This window comes from Bipolaris oryzae (genome assembly GCF_000523455.1).
Source record: "Bipolaris oryzae ATCC 44560 unplaced genomic scaffold scaffold_34, whole genome shotgun sequence".
Taxonomy (NCBI): domain Eukaryota; kingdom Fungi; phylum Ascomycota; class Dothideomycetes; order Pleosporales; family Pleosporaceae; genus Bipolaris; species Bipolaris oryzae.
Window position 1 is genome coordinate 161305 of NW_006911310.1, and position 21015 is coordinate 182319.

General features: G+C 52.2%; 9 protein-coding genes across 9 annotated transcripts; 3 read left to right on the forward strand and 6 right to left on the reverse strand.

Annotated features, from left to right (window-relative positions):
* Positions 1-115: 115 nt before the first annotated feature.
* COCMIDRAFT_3583 (uncharacterized protein) lies at positions 116-1510 on the forward strand (the record flags this gene model as incomplete). The annotated part of the gene is made up of 1 exon (XM_007687787.1): positions 116-1510. One exon carries the CDS (start codon positions 116-118, stop codon positions 1508-1510), a length of 1395 nt encoding a protein of 464 aa, XP_007685977.1.
* Positions 1511-1783: 273 nt separating this feature from the next.
* Positions 1784-2857, reverse strand: COCMIDRAFT_90037 (uncharacterized protein; the record flags this gene model as incomplete). Its single annotated transcript, XM_007687844.1, has 3 exons — positions 1784-2298; positions 2412-2641; positions 2712-2857. 3 exons carry the CDS (start codon positions 2855-2857, stop codon positions 1784-1786), a joined length of 891 nt encoding a protein of 296 aa, XP_007686034.1.
* Positions 2858-3266: 409 nt separating this feature from the next.
* COCMIDRAFT_90098 (uncharacterized protein) lies at positions 3267-4403 on the reverse strand (the record flags this gene model as incomplete). The annotated part of the gene is made up of 4 exons (XM_007687845.1): positions 3267-3333; positions 3385-3742; positions 3801-3951; positions 3999-4403. The coding sequence occupies 4 exons, from the start codon at positions 4401-4403 to the stop codon at positions 3267-3269; spliced, it is 981 nt and encodes a 326-aa protein (XP_007686035.1).
* Positions 4404-5054: 651 nt separating this feature from the next.
* COCMIDRAFT_3586 (uncharacterized protein) lies at positions 5055-5821 on the reverse strand (the record flags this gene model as incomplete). The annotated part of the gene is made up of 7 exons (XM_007687788.1): positions 5055-5069; positions 5119-5244; positions 5292-5379; positions 5435-5498; positions 5546-5641; positions 5695-5732; positions 5787-5821. 7 exons carry the CDS (start codon positions 5819-5821, stop codon positions 5055-5057), a joined length of 462 nt encoding a protein of 153 aa, XP_007685978.1.
* A 446-nt stretch (positions 5822-6267) lies between these two features.
* Positions 6268-9618, forward strand: COCMIDRAFT_89964 (uncharacterized protein; the record flags this gene model as incomplete). Its single annotated transcript, XM_007687846.1, has 10 exons — positions 6268-6300; positions 6354-6446; positions 6509-6687; positions 6749-6814; positions 6864-6904; positions 6957-8767; positions 8818-8989; positions 9042-9090; positions 9143-9423; positions 9473-9618. 10 exons carry the CDS (start codon positions 6268-6270, stop codon positions 9616-9618), a joined length of 2871 nt encoding a protein of 956 aa, XP_007686036.1.
* A 377-nt stretch (positions 9619-9995) lies between these two features.
* On the forward strand, positions 9996-11660 carry COCMIDRAFT_90014 (uncharacterized protein; the record flags this gene model as incomplete). Its single annotated transcript, XM_007687847.1, has 3 exons — positions 9996-10179; positions 10234-10290; positions 10345-11660. The coding sequence occupies 3 exons, from the start codon at positions 9996-9998 to the stop codon at positions 11658-11660; spliced, it is 1557 nt and encodes a 518-aa protein (XP_007686037.1).
* Positions 11661-12790: 1130 nt separating this feature from the next.
* On the reverse strand, positions 12791-16238 carry COCMIDRAFT_24661 (uncharacterized protein; the record flags this gene model as incomplete). Its single annotated transcript, XM_007687799.1, has 4 exons — positions 12791-14314; positions 14362-14561; positions 14611-15942; positions 15998-16238. The coding sequence occupies 4 exons, from the start codon at positions 16236-16238 to the stop codon at positions 12791-12793; spliced, it is 3297 nt and encodes a 1098-aa protein (XP_007685989.1).
* A 1625-nt stretch (positions 16239-17863) lies between these two features.
* On the reverse strand, positions 17864-18205 carry COCMIDRAFT_24662 (uncharacterized protein; the record flags this gene model as incomplete). The annotated part of the gene is made up of 1 exon (XM_007687800.1): positions 17864-18205. One exon carries the CDS (start codon positions 18203-18205, stop codon positions 17864-17866), a length of 342 nt encoding a protein of 113 aa, XP_007685990.1.
* Positions 18206-19633: 1428 nt separating this feature from the next.
* COCMIDRAFT_90113 (uncharacterized protein) lies at positions 19634-20378 on the reverse strand (the record flags this gene model as incomplete). Its single annotated transcript, XM_007687848.1, has 2 exons — positions 19634-20080; positions 20130-20378. The coding sequence occupies 2 exons, from the start codon at positions 20376-20378 to the stop codon at positions 19634-19636; spliced, it is 696 nt and encodes a 231-aa protein (XP_007686038.1).
* Positions 20379-21015: the final 637 nt, after the last annotated feature.

Consider the following 21015-nt stretch of genomic DNA (forward strand, 5'->3'; position numbering starts at 1 on the left):
GCACTACCAAACGTTTAAATAGATCTTTGCTACACAGCTTTTAAACATAACTGCATCCTCTCCTCCGAGTCCAAACGCCGACCTCTTCGCCGATTGAACCCGAAACTCCTCAAAAATGGCACCTCAAGATTACAACCATGGCGTCCCAGGCCTGCCCTACTCCACGCCCAAACACGATACAAGTCCCGGCTCCATTCCACCTTCAAGCAAGCAAGATGCTCCGGTTCCAACGCTCTTCACGCCCCTCACTATCCGTGAAACCACACTCCGAAACCGTATCCAAGTAGCCCCTATGTGCCAGTACAGCTCAGCATCTGAAGGGCCTTCAACGGGTGCCCTGACCGATTACCATATTGCCACCCTCGGCCACTACGCCCTCAAAGGAGCCGCCTTGGTCTTCATCGAAGCCACTGGCGTCCAAGCCAATGGCCGCATCTCACCAAACTGCCCTGGCCTCTGGAGTGACTCGCAAATCCCCGCTTTGCGACGAGTCTCTGATTTCATCAAGAGCCAAGGAGCCCAATGCGGCATCCAACTAGCCCACGCCGGCAGGAAAGCCAGTACCTGCGCCCCCTGGATCGCCGGCTCCCAGAAGACCCAAGGCGGCAAGCGCAAAGTAAGCGTCAAAGCCGACGTCGATGCCGCAGGATGGCCCACCGACGTCGTCGGCCCCATGGGCGGTCAGGAATGGGCATGGGACAACCTACCCGCCTCGGACGAGAACAGCGGCTACTGGGCCCCCCGCGCCCTCAGCGAAGCCGAAATCCAAGAGCTCGTTCAAGACTGGGCTGCCGCCGCCCAGCGCGCCGTCAAAGCCGGTGTCGACGTCATTGAAATCCACGGCGCACACGGTTACCTCATCCACCAGTTCCTGTCTCCCGTTACCAACCAGCGGACAGACAAGTACGGCGGCTCCTTTGAAAACCGCACTCGTCTCTTGATCGATATCATCAAGGCCATCCGCGCGGTCATCCCAGACTCCATGCCGCTGTACCTCCGCATCAGCTCCACAGACTGGATGGAAGAAACAGAGCTCGGAAAGAAGCTGGGTAGCTGGGACGTCGAAAGCTCGATTCGCCTTGCGAAGCTACTCCCGGCCCTCGGTGTTGATCTCCTCGATGTAAGCAGTGGAGGTAATCACCCCGAGCAGCGCATCAATATGTTCGAGTCCAAGGACTATCAGACGAAGATCGCCGCACAGATTCGTAGCGAGCTTAAGAAGGAGAATCTGAACTTGTTTATTGGAGCTGTAGGCCTCATCACTGAGGCGGAGCAGGCGAAGAATATCGTTGAGGATGGTGGTGCTTCGAAGGCTGGGGATGAGGAACTCGCAAAGGAGGCGCAGGCTGCGGTTAAGGTTACAGAGGGTAAGGAGCCCCTGGCTGATGTCGTGCTGGTTGCACGTCAGTTTATGAGGGAGCCTGAGTGGGTGCTGCGTGTTGCGTGGCAGTTGGGTCTTGATGTTGCGTGGCCGAACCAGTTTTTGAGGGTTAGGTTTCCCAAGTTGTGAGGGGAGGATGGGTGCTTTTTTTTTTAGACATGAAGTTTCTTGTTCTGCTGTTCAAGGTAGAGATATCCTAGAGACGACTTTGTAAAGGAAGAATATAGAGCAATGGATAGAACTGTTAGCTTTCCGCTGAAACCCCCATTTTTACTGTGCCTTTCGTAAACGCTCCTGCTTAGACCTTACATACGCGTAACAAATATGTCATTTGCTCGAGAAAGTATCCAAGACACCAATCCACCCAAAATCCCTCGTTGAAAAACACCTAAAATACCCTCATCAAGGCCACGGCGGATCCTCAATCCTCCTAAAGCACGCCACAAACTTCAAACCCTTATTCCTCTCCACCTTCTTTCCCTCCTCCGTCTCCACCCGCATCGCCTTGACACACTCATCCATGCCCTCCCCACTCTCGCCCTCCCCCTCCTCGAACTGCCGCTCCACCCGCTCAAAACTCGGATGCTTCTCAAAATGCTCCTTCATCCACTCGTGCAGATCCTGCACATCGGTAATCGTGTACACGACGCCACCGGGACGCAGTACGTAGGCGTACTCTGAGTTGAGCGTGTACGACACGATGCGAGCCTTGTGCTTGCGCTGCTTAAAGTGGGGGTCAGGAAAGCAGAGAAAGATCTTGGAGAGTTGGCCTTTTTGGAAGAAATTGGGGAGGAATTTCATCGTGTTGGCGCGGATGCAAGAGGCGTTTTGGTAGCCGTTTGTTGCGGCGTTTTGGATACGCAGAGCGCGGACTTTTTCTTGCACGTACTCTGTGACTGATGTGCGAATTTCCATGCCTGAATTTCTTGTTTGTTAGTATAAGGCATATTCCTGCTGTGATTAATTTAAAAGGAAATGAAAGAAAAAAAGGGATAATAAATCGACAAGATGAAGGAGAATGTTACAGTACCTAGTATCAAAGTATCGGGAAACTTTGGCGCAAGGGCAAAAAGCAGGCCACCAAAGCCACACCCAATATCTGCAATCTCGACATTCTTCGTCACCTCGTTGAATTTCCGTTGCTCTTCTACGCTCACGTCATGTGACTCGCTCGCCGTCTCTCCTTCTGTTGCTTGCTTCTGATGTTTGGCGTAAGCGGGATACAGGCTGGCCCAGTCCATATCCGCGGGGCTCTTTGGACTGCGCCATTGTCAGCAAGCTGAAACACAACGAAAAAAAACAACAACAAGAATCACGAAAGCCACCGTACTATGTGAGAGAGTGATCCGAAAATGGGTTAGCATGGGCACGTTGTCTGTAGAATTTCTTCTTTGGCAGAGCTGCATTTTGTTCGTCGGCCTGCAACGACTTCTTGTACTCCTCGCGCCTCGTGCGCTTTGCTGGTTCGCCTGGCATGGTGAACTTTTTTTTCTGGGGCGAATGTACAGAAGTCGGCGGACAGACACAAGGTCGGGTCACGTCAAAAGGGAAATGCAGGTGCTGAGGTAATGGTAGATGGGTCACCACCTATCACGAAGCGAGGCCCTTGTGGATCAAGCTTTTTTCACTAGCTCCAGGGTCGCCGCTGGCCCACGACGTGTGGAGGAAACACAGCCGTTGGCGCCACAGTGCGTGCACAGATTCGATAGGTGACGTAATTCCGTCTCAATGTCTTAAGCCCCGTTGCTACAGAAATATGTACGGCCGTGTCGCACGCTGCATACGGTCCGTGGCCAAACTGATACCGTACAACAAACCCGATCCCCAGAGTGCGCCCATATGCTAAATCCATCCCAAGAAATGCAAATTCGTGTAATCGTTAACATCATCGGAACTCAATGGCGCCCTGACACCCAAAATCTTGGACGTGTTCTAATTGGAGCTTCTGGAACCTGGAGTCTGGTTAGCTACGTCCTGGCCAGAGTACCATGTCCCACACTTACTTCTCGCTCTTAGCATGGAAGTAGATGCCTTCAATGCCGCCAGACACTTGATTAAAGCAGATGTAGTAGAAGCCCTCAAAACTCGCGCCGCTTATTGTCCGGACTCGGTGGTCCGGCACAAGGAAATACTCTTTCCAGCGCATGAAGAGATGCTCCTTGTGCATCCAGTCCTTGGTCACCAGCTCGGGGCGCGACAGGTTCTTGGACAGCGGCTTATAAGCAGGGAATCGAGCCCAATGTTGGCGGTCAACCTTCTCATTGGAGCCCCATTCGGGATGTTGTGTAATGAATGTATACTTGCTTCCAATGATCTCGCCCTCAAAGTACGTGGTTAAGCTGGGATGATCCTCGGTTAACCCTGTGGACAAGTTAGTCTTTTGATCCAGGGTCACCATGGCAGTAGAACGGGTACGTACCTTTGATGCGCAAGTATCCACACATGAAGGACTCGCGCATATCGACATGTTTTATCTCGACTTCGACTTCGTATTTTTGACGATCGGACGTTTGGCTACCCACAAAGCGACTTCCGGGTCGGAGGAGGGATGACGAAGAATTTGGTAGAAACTGTCCTGCCATCAGCTAAGCTCATCAGATGCATGGTTACAACGCACTCTATGCGCAGGGAAGGGCGACGAGATGTGGTTGGCGAGAAGTGAAACAGGCGTAATGGCAGACTGTGGCGATGCCTGCGATGTGCGCTGCTCTTCGGAGCCGTCATCGGTAGCGGTCATGGGCGTGGGAATGTCCCGGGCTGGGGTCTCGATATCGGCGTTCGAGGGCTTGCTGTGGGCATCCGCTGGCGTCTGGCCATGTTCTGAAGAATCCTGGGGAGGTGGAGTGGGCTGCTGCATGGGCGCATGGGATGCACGACTGGCATCGCTGCTGTGGCTTGACAGTCGCAGCTGATTCAATTCTCGTGCAGTAAGGGAGCGCGATTCGTCTGGGGGACAGGTCGCGCGGCCGGCGATGCTCTCGTGCTCCACCGACGGGACCATGGCATCATCCGGTGTCGGCATCGTCCGCTCGAGTGGGGCGATGGTTTCACAAGGAGGGAGGCTGATTAAGCACACATGGGACGAAACAACGATGGGAGGGGTGGGAAAACAGTATAGTAGGAAGTTCAGGGTTCAAAAAGTCGTGGCGAGGAGATGCATGCCCGGGCTGGAACGGTGACTTGGACTCGGCGGCGGACGTGTCTAGGCGATGAGTGGATCCAAGGCCTGCGCCTCTGTTCGCGGGGAAAGACGCTAGCCTCACGTGGCATGACATGGGGCCCAAGCATTCAACCACGCCCATGGCAAGCTCCATTGCACCGGCACACGCATGCAAGAGCACGTCAACTTTGATGGATAAATTCGCAGACATGCGTCTATCTAGAATAACAAAACCTTATCCGAGCATGGGGCGTGCATGTCGTTGGTCAAAGGGCTAGTAGCTCCCTCGCCGACATGCGTCCAACGCCAATGTCTGCACGCCATTTTACGCAGAGCTGGGCATACTTGGATGCTACCAGCGTGGGGATTTGCCCATTCGCTTACTAGACTCCATGCGTCTGATCTTCCATCGGATGCAAATAATGATGCGTACGGTCTGCTATGGTTGTGGTGACAGCGCTTCTCCGGGAATCAGCGAACCCACAGGCCACACAGCCAGCCGTTATTAAAAGCTTAGATTGGCTTGATCTGTACCAGTATCAGAAAGTGTACATGACGTATCTGAGAGCGCACTTACCTTGAAGTGGAGGGCTATCAGAGAAAAGACAAGAGCCTTGAGATCTTGGACCAGGTAGTAGAAGACACGCAGACCTTCGGGGTCCGATGATTCTGAGACGTCCTGCAGCGATCCAATTTTTGCAGTCTAGCATTGTCAGTACGCTGTGGGTTGATACATCATGAGGCACCTACTTCAAAGGAGATGTGCTCGCTCCCTAACCGAATTTCCAGCTCTTGACGACCGTCCTTGTTCTTTTGAGGCCACTTTGTGTCATCTTCTCTGACCATCAAGTTAGCACAATGGTTTTCTCGGCGTATCTCCAATAGTGCCGTACTTGAGGATTTCGCTTTCTTTGACAATACGCTTGATCTCAGCCACCAAGATGTCGCTGACACACACTGAAAAGTTTAGTAAGTTTACGTCGTAGGGATTCAGCTCTTCATACTCTCTTTTCGGATCAGTGAGTCGTTGCGGTAGTTGGAGTTGTTTGCATAGCGTGCAGATGCGCTGCGGCCGTCTCCAAGAACACGAAAGTCAAACTCTGCACCGTGTCAGCGCTTCGTCGCTATCGGCCATTCTAGGATAATCACCAACCCAGAAACTCGTGTCCAAAGCGGCCTTGATGACCAGAGCTGCCAAAGCGTCAGTGACAGGCACGTGCTGGAGGTTCAAGTAGGCTGATGTACTAGTATCGCAAGTAGAATGGCTCATTGGTGCTCATGGCTGCGGTCACTCGTGGTCGAGGGAGACTCTGTCTTGTGTAATATTTATGTACGCGTCGGTTGGGTAGTTGTTGAGTCGTCGCCGCGTTCACGATCTTCGGTGGAGCACTCTACTAGTGTGAGGTGGTCTGTGCTACGACCATTTCTCGAGCAGACACCTGGACGTATACACATGAACCCCGACAACGGAAGCGCTGTACCTTGGGAACCAAAGAAGCCACCTCTCCACCCAAGGCCACTCCATCTCCTCATCCATTCCGCCCGGCTGCGGCCACATCAGCCCGCACAACGCTCCCTACCACCGCACTCGATCAAAACACGTAGCATCCCACTTATTCTCGACACCCAGGAAAAGTGAGCATTGACGGCCGCCACGAGAACCACGCCATTGTAGCTGGATACTTCAGGACTCACAGGAAACCGCCTACGCCAGTCACGCGCCATCATGGCGACCTTTCTAGAGAACTCGTACAGTCTGGTACGAACACCTGGCAGTGCGTGGAGCTGGGCGAAGCTGACGGAGCGCAACAGGTGCACCAGGACAATGCAGCCGATGTTCCCGCCCAGAATGAACTCAAGACTGCCCTCGAGAAGGGCAGCGATGAGCAGAAGATCGAGACCATGGTGCGCCCTCGCAATTGCAACTGCCCCGCCTTGGTCCAGCTGGCCGTCTAACAACCCGACAGAAGAAGATCCTGTCCATCATGCTCAATGGCGATCCTCAGACAGGGCTTCTCATGCACATTATCCGATTCGTCATGCCCAGCAAGTCAAAGCCGCTAAAGAAGCTCATGTACTTCTTCTTCGAGGTGTGCCCAAAACACGACGCTCAGGGCAAGCTACGTCAGGAGTGGATATTGGTCTGGTAGGTGTATATGTGTGCGGGATACAAGACAAAGGGAGTATGGTCGCTGACAATGGTATAGCAATGCGATTCGATTCGACTTGCAGGCTCCCAACGAATATGTACGAGGAAACACATTGCGCTTTGTGTATGGCTCCCGACAACACTTGCTTGAGCACTGCTGATGCATTGAACAGAACTAAGCTTCGGGATGCGGAACTTGTAGAACCATTGCTACGTAGGTGCTGTGGCAGTTGCAATTTCAGGCGCCATGCTGACCGCAATGCTAGAACCGGTGCGCCAGTGCCTCACACACCGACACGCATACGTCCGAAAGAATGCAACCTTTGCAATTGCATCCATCTTTACACATCTCCCCGAGCTTATGCCAGATGCGCCCGATCTCCTCGTAACATTCCTGGACGACGAAAACGATCCTACATGCAAACGCAACGCATTCGCCGCCCTCACCTCCGTCAGCCACGACAAGGCCCTCGAATACTTGAGCACAGTCTTTGATGCCATACCCAACCACGAGGAGCTTCTATTGCTTGCAGAATTGGAGTTTATTCGCAAGGATGCAATTGTCAATCCTTCAAACAAGGCACGCTATCTCCGACTGATATTCGACCTCCTTGAGTCGCAGGTATCGACCGTCATCTACGAGGCTGCACATGCGCTCACTACACTCACGAGCAACCCGGTCGCGGTCAAGGCAGCCGCTGGAAAGTTCGTCGATTTGGCCATTAAGGAACCGGATAACAATGTCAAACTGATAGTGTTGGAGCGGGTTGATCAACTGCGGCATAAGAATGAAGGTGTCCTTGATGACTTGACCATGGAGATTCTTCGTGTCTTGTCCAGCACCGACCTGGATGTTCGCAAAAAGTCACTCGGTATCGCCATGGAGATGATTTCGAGCAGAAATGTCGAAGAGGTTGTCCTCTTGCTCAAAAAGGAGTTGATGAAGACGGTGGATGAACAGTACGAGAAGAACTCTGAGTACCGATCACTGCTCATCTCTTCGATACACTCGGCTGCCATCAAGTTCCCAGAGGTCGCCGCCAGCGTTGTCGGATCGCTCATGGACTTTATCTCGGATGTCAGCAGCAACGCCTCTGCGGTAGACGTCATTTCATTCGTAAAAGAGGTTGTCGAGCGCTTCCCCGACCTCCGAGTCTCCATCATTGAGCGACTGGTATCGACACTTGGTGAAGTACGCGCTGGCAAAGTCTACAGAGGTGTGCTCTGGATTATTGGAGAGTTTTCTCTGGAAGCCAAGGACATCAGGGACGCCTGGAAGGGCATCCGATCATCACTTGGCGAGATCCCAATCCTCGCCTCTGAGCAAAGGTTACTCGACGAGGCTTCGGAAGGCAAAGAATCGTCTGACCAGGTCAACGGGCACGCAAAATCAGCTGCTCCAACCGGATCACGAAAAGTGCTTGCTGATGGAACGTACGCAACCGAAAGCGCTCTCACATCGTCGGCTGCCGCCAAGGCAAAACTCGAAGCGGTCAAGAACTCGCAGAAGCCTCCACTCCGACAACTTCTCCTCGATGGCGACTACTACCTTGCTACGGTTCTGTCGAGTACCCTGACTAAGTTGGTGATGCGGCATGGGGAGATCTCGACAGATGCTGCACGCACAAACGCCCTTCGTGCAGAGGCCATGCTGATTATGATTTCCATTATCCGTGTAGGTCAATCACAGTTTGTCAAGACCCTGATCGACGAAGACTCTGTCGATCGTATCATGTCATGCGTGCGCTCGCTGTCTGAGTTTGCGCAAAGAAAGGAAATTCAAACAGTGTTCCTCGAGGACACGCGGAAATCATTCCGAACAATGGTGCAAACAGAAGAAAAGAAGCGAGCAGCCAAGGAGGCTTCAGAGAGAGCCAAGTCAGCTGTCAACGTTGATGACGCCTTCAACATCCGCCAACTGAAGAAGAAGGATTCAGACGGTATTGATGAGATTGATCAAGATTTGGAGAGAGCTACCGGAGGGGACAGCGCGACCGAGGATCTCACCTCGAAACTCAGCCGTGTTGTACAACTCACAGGTTTCTCTGATGCGGTGTACGCAGAAGCTTATGTCAAGGTAACGCATAATGTTGCTAGTAGGGCAAAGGCATGTGCTAATGATTGCAGGTCCATCAATTTGACATTGTGCTCGATGTGCTACTTGTGAACCAGACGACCGAGACGTTGCAGAACCTTACGATTGAGTTTGCGACACTGGGCGATCTCAAGGTAGTCGAACGGCCTTCGACGCAAAATGTCGGTCCTCACGACTTCATCAACATCCAAGCGACGATCAAGGGTAAGACGATTGTGCCTGTGTTGAGACGAGCCTAAAACGCTGACTTGACTAGTTTCATCGACGGACACTGGCGTCATTTTTGGAAACATCATCTACGAAGGGTGAGTGCAAGAGTGTGATGGTTCATGAGAGCGCGGGGCTAATGCATAGCAGTGAAAAGGGTGTCGACTCGAATGTCGTTATCCTCAACGACGTGCACGTGGACATTATGGACTACATCAAGCCAGCACAATGCACCGAGACGCAGTTCCGCACCATGTGGACCGAGTTTGAATGGGAGAACAAGGTCAACATCAACTCCAAGGCCAAGAGTCTGCGCGAGTTCTTGAACCAGCTCATGGCAAGTACCAACATGAGCTGTTTAACGCCCGAGGCATCGATGAAGGGCGACTGCCAGTTCCTATCGGCGAATCTGTACGCAAGAAGCGTTTTTGGTAAGTCCCGCTTCCTCCCGCAGTATTGGCAATGGCTAACCCAGTCCAGGTGAGGATGCTTTGGCCAACTTGAGCATAGAAAAGGAAGGAGACAACGGACCCATTACCGGCTTTGTGCGCATACGTAGTCGCTCGCAAGGCCTGGCACTGAGCCTGGGATCACTGAAGGGCCTCAACAAGGTTGGCGTAGCATGAGCGGGTATTTACATATGAGAGGCTTGCAGAAAAGGTATAGGGCTTACTCGACGGTTGGGCTAGCATGGCTCGAAAATGGGCTACGTGATAAGAGACTAAGGTTAATATGGCTTTGGTAGCGAGAAGACGAGAATAAATCAGTTCACCATCATTGTCGGCCAATCAGCAGTGGGCCTCGGTTGAGCAACGCAGGGTCCATTGGCCCATTCCCTGTCTCCTGTTTAGCATCAGACCCGCCCCGTCTGATCCGCGCGTCCACGCATCTGAGCGCGACCGAGCGACATCACTCTCTAATTAATATAGCCTGTCGCAGGCCCTCGGTGATTCAACTTTGCGAGCAGCATGCTGTGTGATCTCCATACAATCCAGCGATAATCATGGCCTCCACTGCTGGTGCAGGCGATGCCTTTACAGAACCTACCGTCCCTCTGATTGCTGATGACGCTCCCGCGCAAGCACCGCAACCATCAGAGCCCCACGAGCGCATCAATGCGCCCGACTCGCTCGCTATTAACAGAGATGCTTCGCTGACTCTGGGCACCGATTCCCTTGTTGTTTTGGGTATGATGCAGTCGGCAGACACTCAGTGAACCCCTTATGACTGACACTGGACAGACGAAGCCCTCGTAGATACCAAGAGCGCCAATTGCTGTAACCTCCCTCTTCCTGGCAGTACGCACCATCTCTGTAACGTACAGGCGCACAACATCGGCTGATATTACGCAGAGAAGAAAGCCACTCGCTCGATACCCTTTTACAACGTTCTCTGGGCCGAGCTCGCGGACGGCGACAATATTACTATTCAGTATGCGCAGACGGTATCCAACAAATCCGTTCGCCCAGCCACAATCAGTTACCACGTCGATAAGCCCGACAGCCAGTTGATACAAGCATGGATAGAGAAACTTCTGGATCGCGCATACGGAGCGTCGCAACGGCGAAAACGGGTTAAGGTGCTCGTCAACCCGTTTGGAGGACAGGGCGGCGCTGTCAAGATGTACAACAAGCAGATTGCGCCCATCTTTGCTGCTGCAAGATGCGAGCTGGACGTGGATAGGACGACGCATAACGGACACGGTGTAGAGATTGCACAGAACATGGACATTGACGCATTCGACGTCGTGGCGTGTTGTTCTGGAGACGGCATACCACATGAAGTCTGGAATGGGCTGGCCAAAAGGCCAGACGCTGCGAGAGCCCTGGCCAAGATGGCTGTCGTTCAATTGCCATGCGGTTCAGGCAATGCCATGAGTCGCAACTTCAACGGGACAAATGATCCAAGTATAGCTGCCTTGGCCATTGTCAAAGGCCTCCGCATGTCGCTAGATCTCTCGTCAGTAACCCAGGGCGGCCGACGCACACTCTCTTTCCTCTCTCAGTCCCTCGGTATCGTCGCCGAATCCGATCTCGCAACTGAAAACCTGCGCTGGATGGGCAGCGCCCGCTTCACCTGGGGCATCATAGTGCGCCTCCTCAGCAAAACCGTATACCCCGCCGACATCGCCGTCAAAGTCGAGTACGACAACAAAGCCGCCATCCGCGAAGTCTACCGCGCCGAAGCCGCAAAACCACCGGGTAGCAACGAAATCGCCACCCTCCCTGCCCCCGACGCAGGCCTCCCGCCCCTCAAATACGGTACCAACACTGACCCCTTACCTGAGGGTTGGGAACTTATCCCCCACGACAAAATCGGCAACTTCTACGCCGGAAATATCGCCTACATGTCCGCCGATGCAAACTTCTTCCCGGGTGCCCTCCCCTGCGACGGCTGCCTCGACCTTGTCCGCATTCGCGGCGACCTGCCCCGCGTCACCGCCATCAAAACCCTCTTATCGATTGAAAACCACACTTTCTTCGATCTGACCCATGTAGATTACCAGAAGGTTAGCGCGTATCGGATTATCCCTAGAGATCAGAAGGATGGATATATCAGTATTGATGGGGAGAGAGTGCCGTTTGAGGGGTTCCAGGTGGAAGTGCATAAGGGGTTGGGGACTACGCTGAGTAAGAATGGGCATTTGTGTGAGGCGAAGGGGGTTTGAAGACTTGAGATTATTCTGAGAGGGTGGTTCTTTTTTTTTGTCCCTTTCATCTGATTATTTGTCGAGCCCATCAAGAACAAGTATCTGGGACCATCGAATTCGTATACCAATTTTGTTTTTTCTTTCTTACTCTTTAATCCAATCACGTTTTTTTGTTTTGTTTTCCAGACGTGTTTCTCTTGAAATGAAAAGTTGAGAGCAATTCAATTTCTCCATTTGCGATTTTCCCCTCTTTGTGAACTACGTTTTCCAATTTCATCTCATGTTAAATCTACAAAAAAAAAGTCAACCAATCTATCTATCCTGAAATAGTTCACGACCCCCACAAACCCACGTCATAACTCGCCAAACCCACCCACCCACACATACACACATTACGCAAATTTCTTCTCCCAAAACTAGTAAACCCCCCCCCCCCCCACATTGACCTAACTAAACTTATGCGAACCAAATCTCATCTGATATACCTTCAGACACCCCCTTTTTTTTCCCCTCCATTCGCAATATAATATTATTCTAATTCACAGAAATCTCCATCAAAAGCTTACTCAGCAATTTTTACAAAAAAAGCTGCTTGGCGCAGCGGAAGCGCGCCGGGCTCATAACCCGGAGGACCTCGGATCGTAAGTTTTCATTCCAACTTCTCAATGAGTTCGAATCAGGTAACTAACAATTGGGCATTAGGAAACCGAGAGCAGCTAGTAAAAACAAAAAACCACAAACGAGTGATTGCTATCTTTTTTTTTTGAGATATTCTCTTTTTTGAAATTTTTCGTATTCGGTCATGAGTAATTTTATTCCAATTTATCTTATCTTTTTTTTCAGTTGCATGAGTGGAAATGGGTAGGAGGAAAATGGTCCGACTTTTTTGTTTTTGTTTTTTTTCAAGCTTTCAAACTATGAGGCTTCACAAAAAAAAAGGTAAGTGGAAGAGAGAGAGAAGAAAAATGTCTCACTTTTAGAATCTTTTAATGATAAAAAAACGACACTAACAACCACACGCCATGCTAAACGAATAAAAAAACATTCTTTTAGTTTAATCCATCATCAACAATAGAAAGTGTAAATTATAGGCACCCCACCCTCACTCCTAACCAACTTCCACCGAGAAAAAAAAAGAGGCAAAGCGCCTACGACGCAGTCACAAGCACATAACTCGTAATAGCATCCATACGCTCCTTTGTCAGTTTGAGCCCCACCTTCAACAACTCAGTCGCAACCTCTTGATCCTTCTTCTCGAGCTCCTTGTACTTCTCCCTTGTTAGCAACCATGCAACGGAATCATTCTCCGCAGCCACCGTACCCGTGCGGTCTGTCTCTGAGAAAAAGGGAAGTTCGCCACAAGTGGTACCGGGGAGGATGACTTCGAAGAAGTTGCCTTGGTCGAGCTCGTACTCTGTTCGCAGGCGGCCCTTTTCGAGAATGTAGAAGCCGTCTGGGTCGTCGCCGCGCGAGTACAGGACCGTACCGGCGGGGTATTCCTTACGCTCGAAGTAGGGTGCGACGGCTTGCCAAAAGTCTTCATTTTTCGTCGACACGTCTTCGAAAGTCTGGAGGATGATCTTGAGTGGTTGTGCAAAGTTTCGCCAGCGTGGGGGCACCACGGTTGTTGTGTATTGCGAGGCGTTGTCGGCGATGGAGAAGGTGTCGTCGCCACTCTCGCGCATTGTTGAGCGAGCGGCAATGAGTCGAGCACCCCGTCGAGGTGACGAGAATATAGGGTTCAGGGAGCTGGCGCCAAAGGAAGTGGGTGAGCCGGGTTCGTGGGTAGAAATATCCTTGGCCCCCGAGATGCTCATGGGTGGTGTCGACTGTTGCTTCGATGGGTGTCTGTTGCAATGTCTGTGGAACACTTCGAGGAGCTCATTTTCGCAAGATTCCAGTGCCGTGTTGAGGTCTTCAAAAATCTGGGGTGGTGGGCAGTCTTCATCCCCTTCTCCATCCAGCAGCCCTACGTTCTGTAGAGCACGTCCGACGGGATCGGAAAATGAGATTCCAGAGATGATCATCTTGACATTCTTGGTGTTCAAGATACGATTGATACGCTGGAAGCCCTCAGAGCTGGAAAAGTCGACATCCGTAACGTGGGTAAAGTCCACAATGATGAAGCTGATTGGGTTCCTCTCAAAGTTGTCGTCGTCGATCAAGGAGCGCATATACTCCTCGACCGATACAATCGTACCGAAGAACAGGAATCCGCCAAGTTTAATGGCGCGAATCTGCCCTCGAACTTTGCTGAGGTAGCGCGAATCTGATCGTGGACGGCGGACTGTAGACTCGGCAATCATTCCGCTATAGGATGCGCGGATGGCTGAGTGACGCGAGCTTTGCACAACGTAGCTAACGCATGCAAGGACGATGCCGACAAAGATTCCAACCACGAAATCGTGGATACCCATGATGAGAACAATGACAAGGATAGTCAGGTATTCGAGCTTGTGGCATTTGCCAAAGGTATCCCAAAGGGCCTCTTTCATAAGGTCGATACCTAGTAGGAAAATGAGTGCACCAACTAGGCAGATGGGGATATAGCCAACCATGGCTGGGCCAGCTAGCCAGACGGCAGTCGTGGCAAATGCAAGCATGACACCAGCTGTACGGCTGTTACCGCCGTTGTCGACGAACATGACACTGTTTGCGTAGACGAGATAGTTCTATATGCGTTAGTGATGCCACGAAACACGTGCATGACTATCCATACCTGAATACTGCCCAAGCACCCAGAGAGGGTGTTGGAGATGCCGTGAGCGATCAACTCTCGGTTCACATCGAGATTGTCCTCCCTCACAGCTGCACCTAGAGCAGGAACATTGATAGGTACATGGATGATACCGAAAAAGGATAGAGCGAACATGGTGGGAATGGTGCTAACAAGGGCTCCTGCGTCTACACTGCCAAACTCTATTGGTTCGTTAGCAGCTTATTGTCGAGAATTCGGCAAGACACTCACTAAAGTAGGCGTAGAACCTGTAAAACTGGACACCGGCTTCTGGGAGCTCAAATATCCAGCCCGCATTACGCACAGGCTCCAGGTCCTTGTGAAGGATACCCTTGACAACAAGGTAGAAGATGGCAAATACAGAGACGAAGAAAGCAGGCAAGACAAACGGGCTCTTGGATAGCCGCCGCAGTATCATGATTACAATGGCAAGGGCAAGCGGCAGCGTCCAGAGGTACCAAGTGTCGGAAGAAAAGAGCTTGTGTAGGGTCTCGAGATCATAGTTGAGGTTGCCTTCGAGACGAGCTGACACTTCAATGCCAGTCACAATGAGGAAGAAGCCCACTCCACCAATGCAGCCGATAAGAATGTGTCTTGGGAAGAAACTGACTAGGTTGCCGAGCTTAAAGGCACCAAGAGCAAGAAATATGAGACCAGTCAGAATGGAGCTGAGGCAGTAAGAGACAATGGTGGTGGCTATGATTGCCTCCGGGGGCTTGCCTTCCATTTGCTCCATGATGGAATATGCCATTTTATGGAAAAAGGGAACAACCTCAATCATTTCAGATCCGACACCACCCTTGAACACGGACAGTCCTAGAGAGTAGCACAGCTGTGACACGATGCAGCTGACAAAGAAAATAGAGATGCCATCTGGGCCCGTGTTGCTGAAAATGGGCGCACCGAGTGGGAACAGAATGTAGCCATAAGATAGCGCATCGAGGAGATTCAGCAACAGACCAAGGAAGACAGCAGATGTTATCTGAATGCCTTCAATAGCACGTGAAAGCAGAGCATCCTTGGTGTAGTTGTTGGGGTCAGACAGCGATCTGCCAATGCCCAGGACATGTTCGCGACCGACCTCGAGGGTGCGTGTGAGACGACGAGGCAGGTTTGGTTTGGGTCGTGGGGCCCACGAATCATGCGGTACAGACTTGTGCTTTTGCTGAGGGCCTGAGCGCGACAGTCTGCCTTGGGGAAGGAGAGGCGTTCGCTCCGTGTCTTCGACGACTACACTCGGGGTTCCGTTCTTGTTGTTTTGGGCAGTGCCGGCCTGCGACTTTGGGCTGAAAAAGTTACGGTCTTGGTACTGAGGGCCAATAACTGTCTCGGGGGTTTCGGCGTCGCTTTCCTGATCAATGGCGTCGGTCCAGCGGCCAGAGTCTTGCGACGTGCGCCCGTCCTCACTGTCCGAGGGGATGGCGCCCGGCCTCGCGGCATACGTGTCAGAGTCGGCAAAGCTGCCACGGTGCGGTCGGTCCTGGTAGTTTTCGGCCTCGAGGGCATACGAAGCTAGTTGGGAGCTTCTCTCGCGCACGCCCTGGGACGAGTAGTGTGGGGTATCTGCAAGGCAGTCAGTGAGTGCTGGCAATGGGTGACATGGGTTAGGGATACGGACCAGCAAAGCCATGTGACGTCTGGTGGGCAAAGGAACGGATGGGATTGCGCGTGTACGAGCCAGAGAGGGCAGCAGAGGCAATGGACTGGCCGCGTATCCGGCGTGGAAGACTGTGGCCACCATTCTCGGCGTGCGCTTGGTCTTGGGCAAAGTCGCCGTCGTTTGTATTGTCGCCAGTAAAAGGCAGCTGGGGTTGCTGCTCGGCGGCGGGCGCGTCGCGGGCAAAGAGACGAGAAGGCATTGCGCCCAGGTCAAAGGAGAAGAAACGACGGTCGGGTCAAAGTCAACAGGCCATGTCCTGAGCGAGGAAAGTTTAAGTGGAGAAAACAGACTCCAAGGTTCACGGAAAGGGCGCGGTCCAGGTGGGTAAATGAATGGGCGGGCAGGTGCTAGGAGATGTATTAGGGCAGAGCGGATGGTGGATGGACGATGGCAGCAGCAACTGTCTCGCAATCGCCTGGAAATGGCACGCGATTCTGGCTTCTGCGCACCGTGGTTTCGTGGATCCAGTCAGGTATCATGGTGACGGGCCGCAAGATAAGCAAGGATGGCATGGCTTAGCCAGGAATTGAGCTTACTTTGGAGAGGGGCGGGTGCAATGGCATAAAATTTTGGCGGAACAGCGTGGGTCGGGCAACCTTGCAACGGCTGCCGGTACGTCATCCGCCGCTAGCGAACCCCTGCCCTGGTGCTGCCATTGTCACTAAAGACACGGGCTAGGCCAGTTGTCGACGTCTTTTTCATCCCATCCATACGCTTTCTATACCCCGCCTGCTCGCAATATGGCGTCAACGGGCATGGCAGCTTGACAATACTTCAACCCAGGGAGCAATCACATGATGCGGTCCGTCTAAGGATGCATGCATGCACATGCACCACGGCGGAGCGTGCCGGGGGAGACAGGCCGTTGCATCCGCCTCCACTCTGTAGGAATTGTACTTTATCCATTTGGGCCGGCTATGGTGTACCTACATACGGTAAGTATCAACGTACATCCAAGGACGTCTGTGTATGTATCAGTCCATCTGTCCTCACAGTCGTCATGACAAGAAGATCATGTCATATCCACGTCTTGCCAGTGTCATTGCTTCCTGCAAGACAATGTCTGGTCTATTTTTTTTCTCCTCTGCGCTAAACTCGATCTAGTCGGATGTTGAGCCCGTTGCAGCTTTTGTTCAAATTTTTTGGCCTTCTCCGCAAGCAGGTTCCGTGGCGGTTCGAGAGTGCTCTTCGCGTCCCTCTGCTCCACTTTACAACCACTGAAAAAAGGTCGTCGCAGAGTCATTAGCGTCAACGTGGCTTCGGGTAGGGTCCAGACAAGTCGTATTGCAGCCCTTTGCCGTCGCCACGTTCGCCAATGAAAATCGCGGCGACAATTTCCCTAGTGTAGCTATCCGGTCTGCCGGATCGTGGAGTTTATTTGCATTCTAGAGACTCGAATCCCACTGTAATCGAATTTTCTTGCAAAAATTATGTCGAGTGCATGGCTGTACAATAAAAAAAACCTTGCACAGTTTGACCAATTAATCATAGAGACGATTATCACTTGACAATTTGTATTTGTTTAGTGTATGGTGTATCGGATTGTTTTCCTTAAAAAAAGAATGATAGATCAGTGGAGCCGATTGTAAATTAAGACATCCTCACACTAATGCATACTATGGATATTACCTTAGAGTTCCTTCTTAACTGCGCGTTCCTCACTTGGTGTAGACGGCGCTCAAGTATCTTTTCGCCTTATGCGGCAGTTTATACGCTCCTCCAAAACACCAACCCCCCACAACTAACCAAGGCCGAGAGGTGCGCACTAAGTCCTTTCACGGAAGGCCCAGATGAAGAATTCTCTGCTGCAATTGTTGCTCTAATTCACCTTACCTCCCTATCTCCTTCCCACACCATCGCCGATTCGTCATCTGTGTCGTACACCCTCTTTCCCCCGTCACCCCACATACCCCTCTCTTCCCGCGTCTTCATTGCAGCCCTCCTCACAAAAAATATAATAATAGCTATCAGCACCGCCAGCCCTGCAACCGCACCAATCACGATGCCAATTATGGCCTCTATCGGGATTGGTGAGACACCATCTTTGTATCCAGGTATAGAGGAAGGTTGAGTAGCAGGTGATCCCGTCATGCTTGTCGCAGGTGCCGTTGTTGTGAAGTCAGTAGAGCGGGAGAATGATACCAGTGTTGAAGATGTCGAGGCCATGGTGCTGGGAAGTGCAGCTGTGTAGACTGCTTAAGTCGTGTAGTAGCGAGTGACGTGCTTGGTAAGATGGAAAGGAAAAGAGAAGAGACCGAGGTGTAATGTTATCGTAATGAGCAAAACAGCACTCTTTTGTTCCTTCCCCTCCGCAACAGCCAAAGCACCTTGCTGCGCCTTCCAATTCTGCACTTTTCCACCCTGGCCCCCCTAAACCTCGCACTGTGTACCCAAATTCCGCCTTTGTGTACTCCAAGGGCTACTGCGACGCGGTGCCAGCAAAGCCACTCAAGCAGGACGCCTAGTAACGCCCATTTGCTCCAGGCCACCCCAAGAAACAACCATTCTCTTATTCTCTCCTACAATTCAACATCTCTTCCCTCACTAACTGATCAACACTGTGAAGGGCAGTAGGATATTATATAGCACAATATGAACGTACAATAACAAAGACCGCAGAACACTGTACGTTCAACCCTCGATGCGCAAGATCCATCCCCCAGCCCCGCCAAGCCCACACCATCCCAAACAGGAAAGTCACTAAAAATAGTAGTAGTAGTACAAGTAAGTAAAGCACAAAGTCTGCGGAGTAAGTAGGTGCCGAGTGTAGTCTACTCAGCACTACCCAACCGCACGTGGGATGGGGGGATGGGGGGAGGAGGGGGGCGGAACTGTTGCGGGCTAAGTGTAGTTAGTAAAAAATTAAAAAAGAATGCCCCGATAAGACTACTCTACACTAGTAGTAGCTCCCAGTTACGGATTTCCTTCCCCCCCATCTCTCTCTCTTTCTTGTCTAAGGTATCGGGACATGTGGGGGAGAGGGGGGAACAGGAACGAAGAACACGGTCTGGATAGGGTTGTTTCCGGCCGTGGACGGACGAGTTTTTTTTGTTTCCGACGGACGAGGTTCGTTTCTTGGTTGCTTTTTCCCCCGGGGTAGCCGCTGCGGCAGTTCGATGTGGCGATTGTATGTGGAGAGGAGTGGAAGGTAGTTGCGAATTAGGTGTGTGGAGGTAGTGGGGGTGGCACGATTGATGCACGTGTGTGTGTGTGAGGCTCATGGGGTGAAATGACTACTACTTAGTGTTGTTGTGTGCAAAGTTCATGACTGAAATGATCAATAGTGTTATTGTAAATGCATGCTTGTATGTATGTATTGTATAAACGTTGTTGTATGGCGTCTGGACTCGACAGAAAAAAACAGCTCCGCATATGCAGTGTTTACCAGCCCAATGTCATAAAGGGTATAATTAAAACTTTGTTACGCCCTTTACCCCAAGAAATGAAGAAAAAGGAAACCAATAACCCCTCGCTACGCTTGCTGGGCAAATCGAGTTGATATCGATTACCCAGGTGAGAAGAAAGAGAAAAAGAAAAAAAGGAAACTTTTTGTTTTACATATCATCAGAGCCGGCTGACTTTGCGGGCAAAATGCTATTGTGCCAGGATTCTGTCAACGGCAGCACTGGCTAGTTGCTGGACGTCCTGGATGCCTCCCTTGACGTCGATGATCTCAACGTCCTTGAGTTGCTTGCATTCCGTCTCGTCCGGCTCCTCGAGGGCAGCAAACTGGCTGGCGACCATGGCATCCTTCATGTAGTGGCCTTGCCTGGCACGGACGCGCGAGAGCAGCGTCTCCATGTCGGAGCGGAGGTAGACAAAGTGGACGTTGGCATTTGGGTCTTGGTCGTAGAGCCTGGCGGTGCGGATGACGTCGCGGTACTTTTTCTTGAGAGCGCTGCAGGTCACAACGACGCCACGCGAGCCGTTGTGGAGAGCGGTGAGGGCCTGGTCGCGCAACAGGATGAGCCAATCCCAGCGATCTTCGTCGTTGAGGGGAATGCCGGCGGCCATCTTGTCAATGTTTGCTTTTGGGTGGAACTGTGGGGCAATTAGCAGGCGCTAGGCGGGATTGGGCAAGGCGACTTACCTCATCACCCTCAATGTAGTCGAAGCCATATCGATCGGACAGATGCTTGGCAATGGTGCTCTTGCCGCAGCCTGCAGGGCCGGTGACAATGAGGATGTGGTGGTGGGCGGGGATAGTCATTTGAGCAGTCTTGGTGTCGGCGAGGGCAGGCGACGATGTGGATGGCGAGCCGGTATTTGAAGCCGGAGGCGTGGGCGGCGAGACATATTGTATGGGGGCGGGGACTGATTGCTCCATGGTTTGCATCATGGCGTTGGGACGGCAGCAGGGAAACGGACGGGGAGCGGGCGAGAATATAAGGTGCAGTCGAGGGCGTTTGCGAGGGAGCAAGAGGGCAAGTGGTGTTTGAGTTGGGCAGCCAGGAAGCAGCAAGCAGGAAACCGGAAACGGGACTTGGGCTGAATTAATATGCGATATTGCAAACGCACATGTATCGACAACGGCTAGTTTGGATGCAGAGGGTCAGCAATCTAGAAAGACACCCAATGTGTGCTGGGGGGGGAGGGTGGATTTTAAGGCTCGCAGTCGGGGATGCTCATCTGGAAATTTCGCCCGCAGCGCCATGACGGCAAGGGTGGGATGGACTGGCGGGCGTTGTGCTTCAGGAGGCCCAGGCAGGATAGGACGGTACGCGTGCAACGACGGCAGCGAATGGCGGCTCGAACCGGACAGCTAGTGGCGGTGCGAGGGCCAGGAGGGCCAGACGGGTGCAACAGCCGGGCAGCCGGCGTGGAGAGTTGAGGGCTTCGGCTTTTGAACATGCAACTGTCGCGTGTGGGATGATGGATGTCATGCTGAGTCCTAGCGCCCGAATCCCTCCCTTTTTCCCCCGCACTGCCCGTCCATCCCATCTCCCAGGAACCGGCTGCCCTGCTGCCCTTGCTGC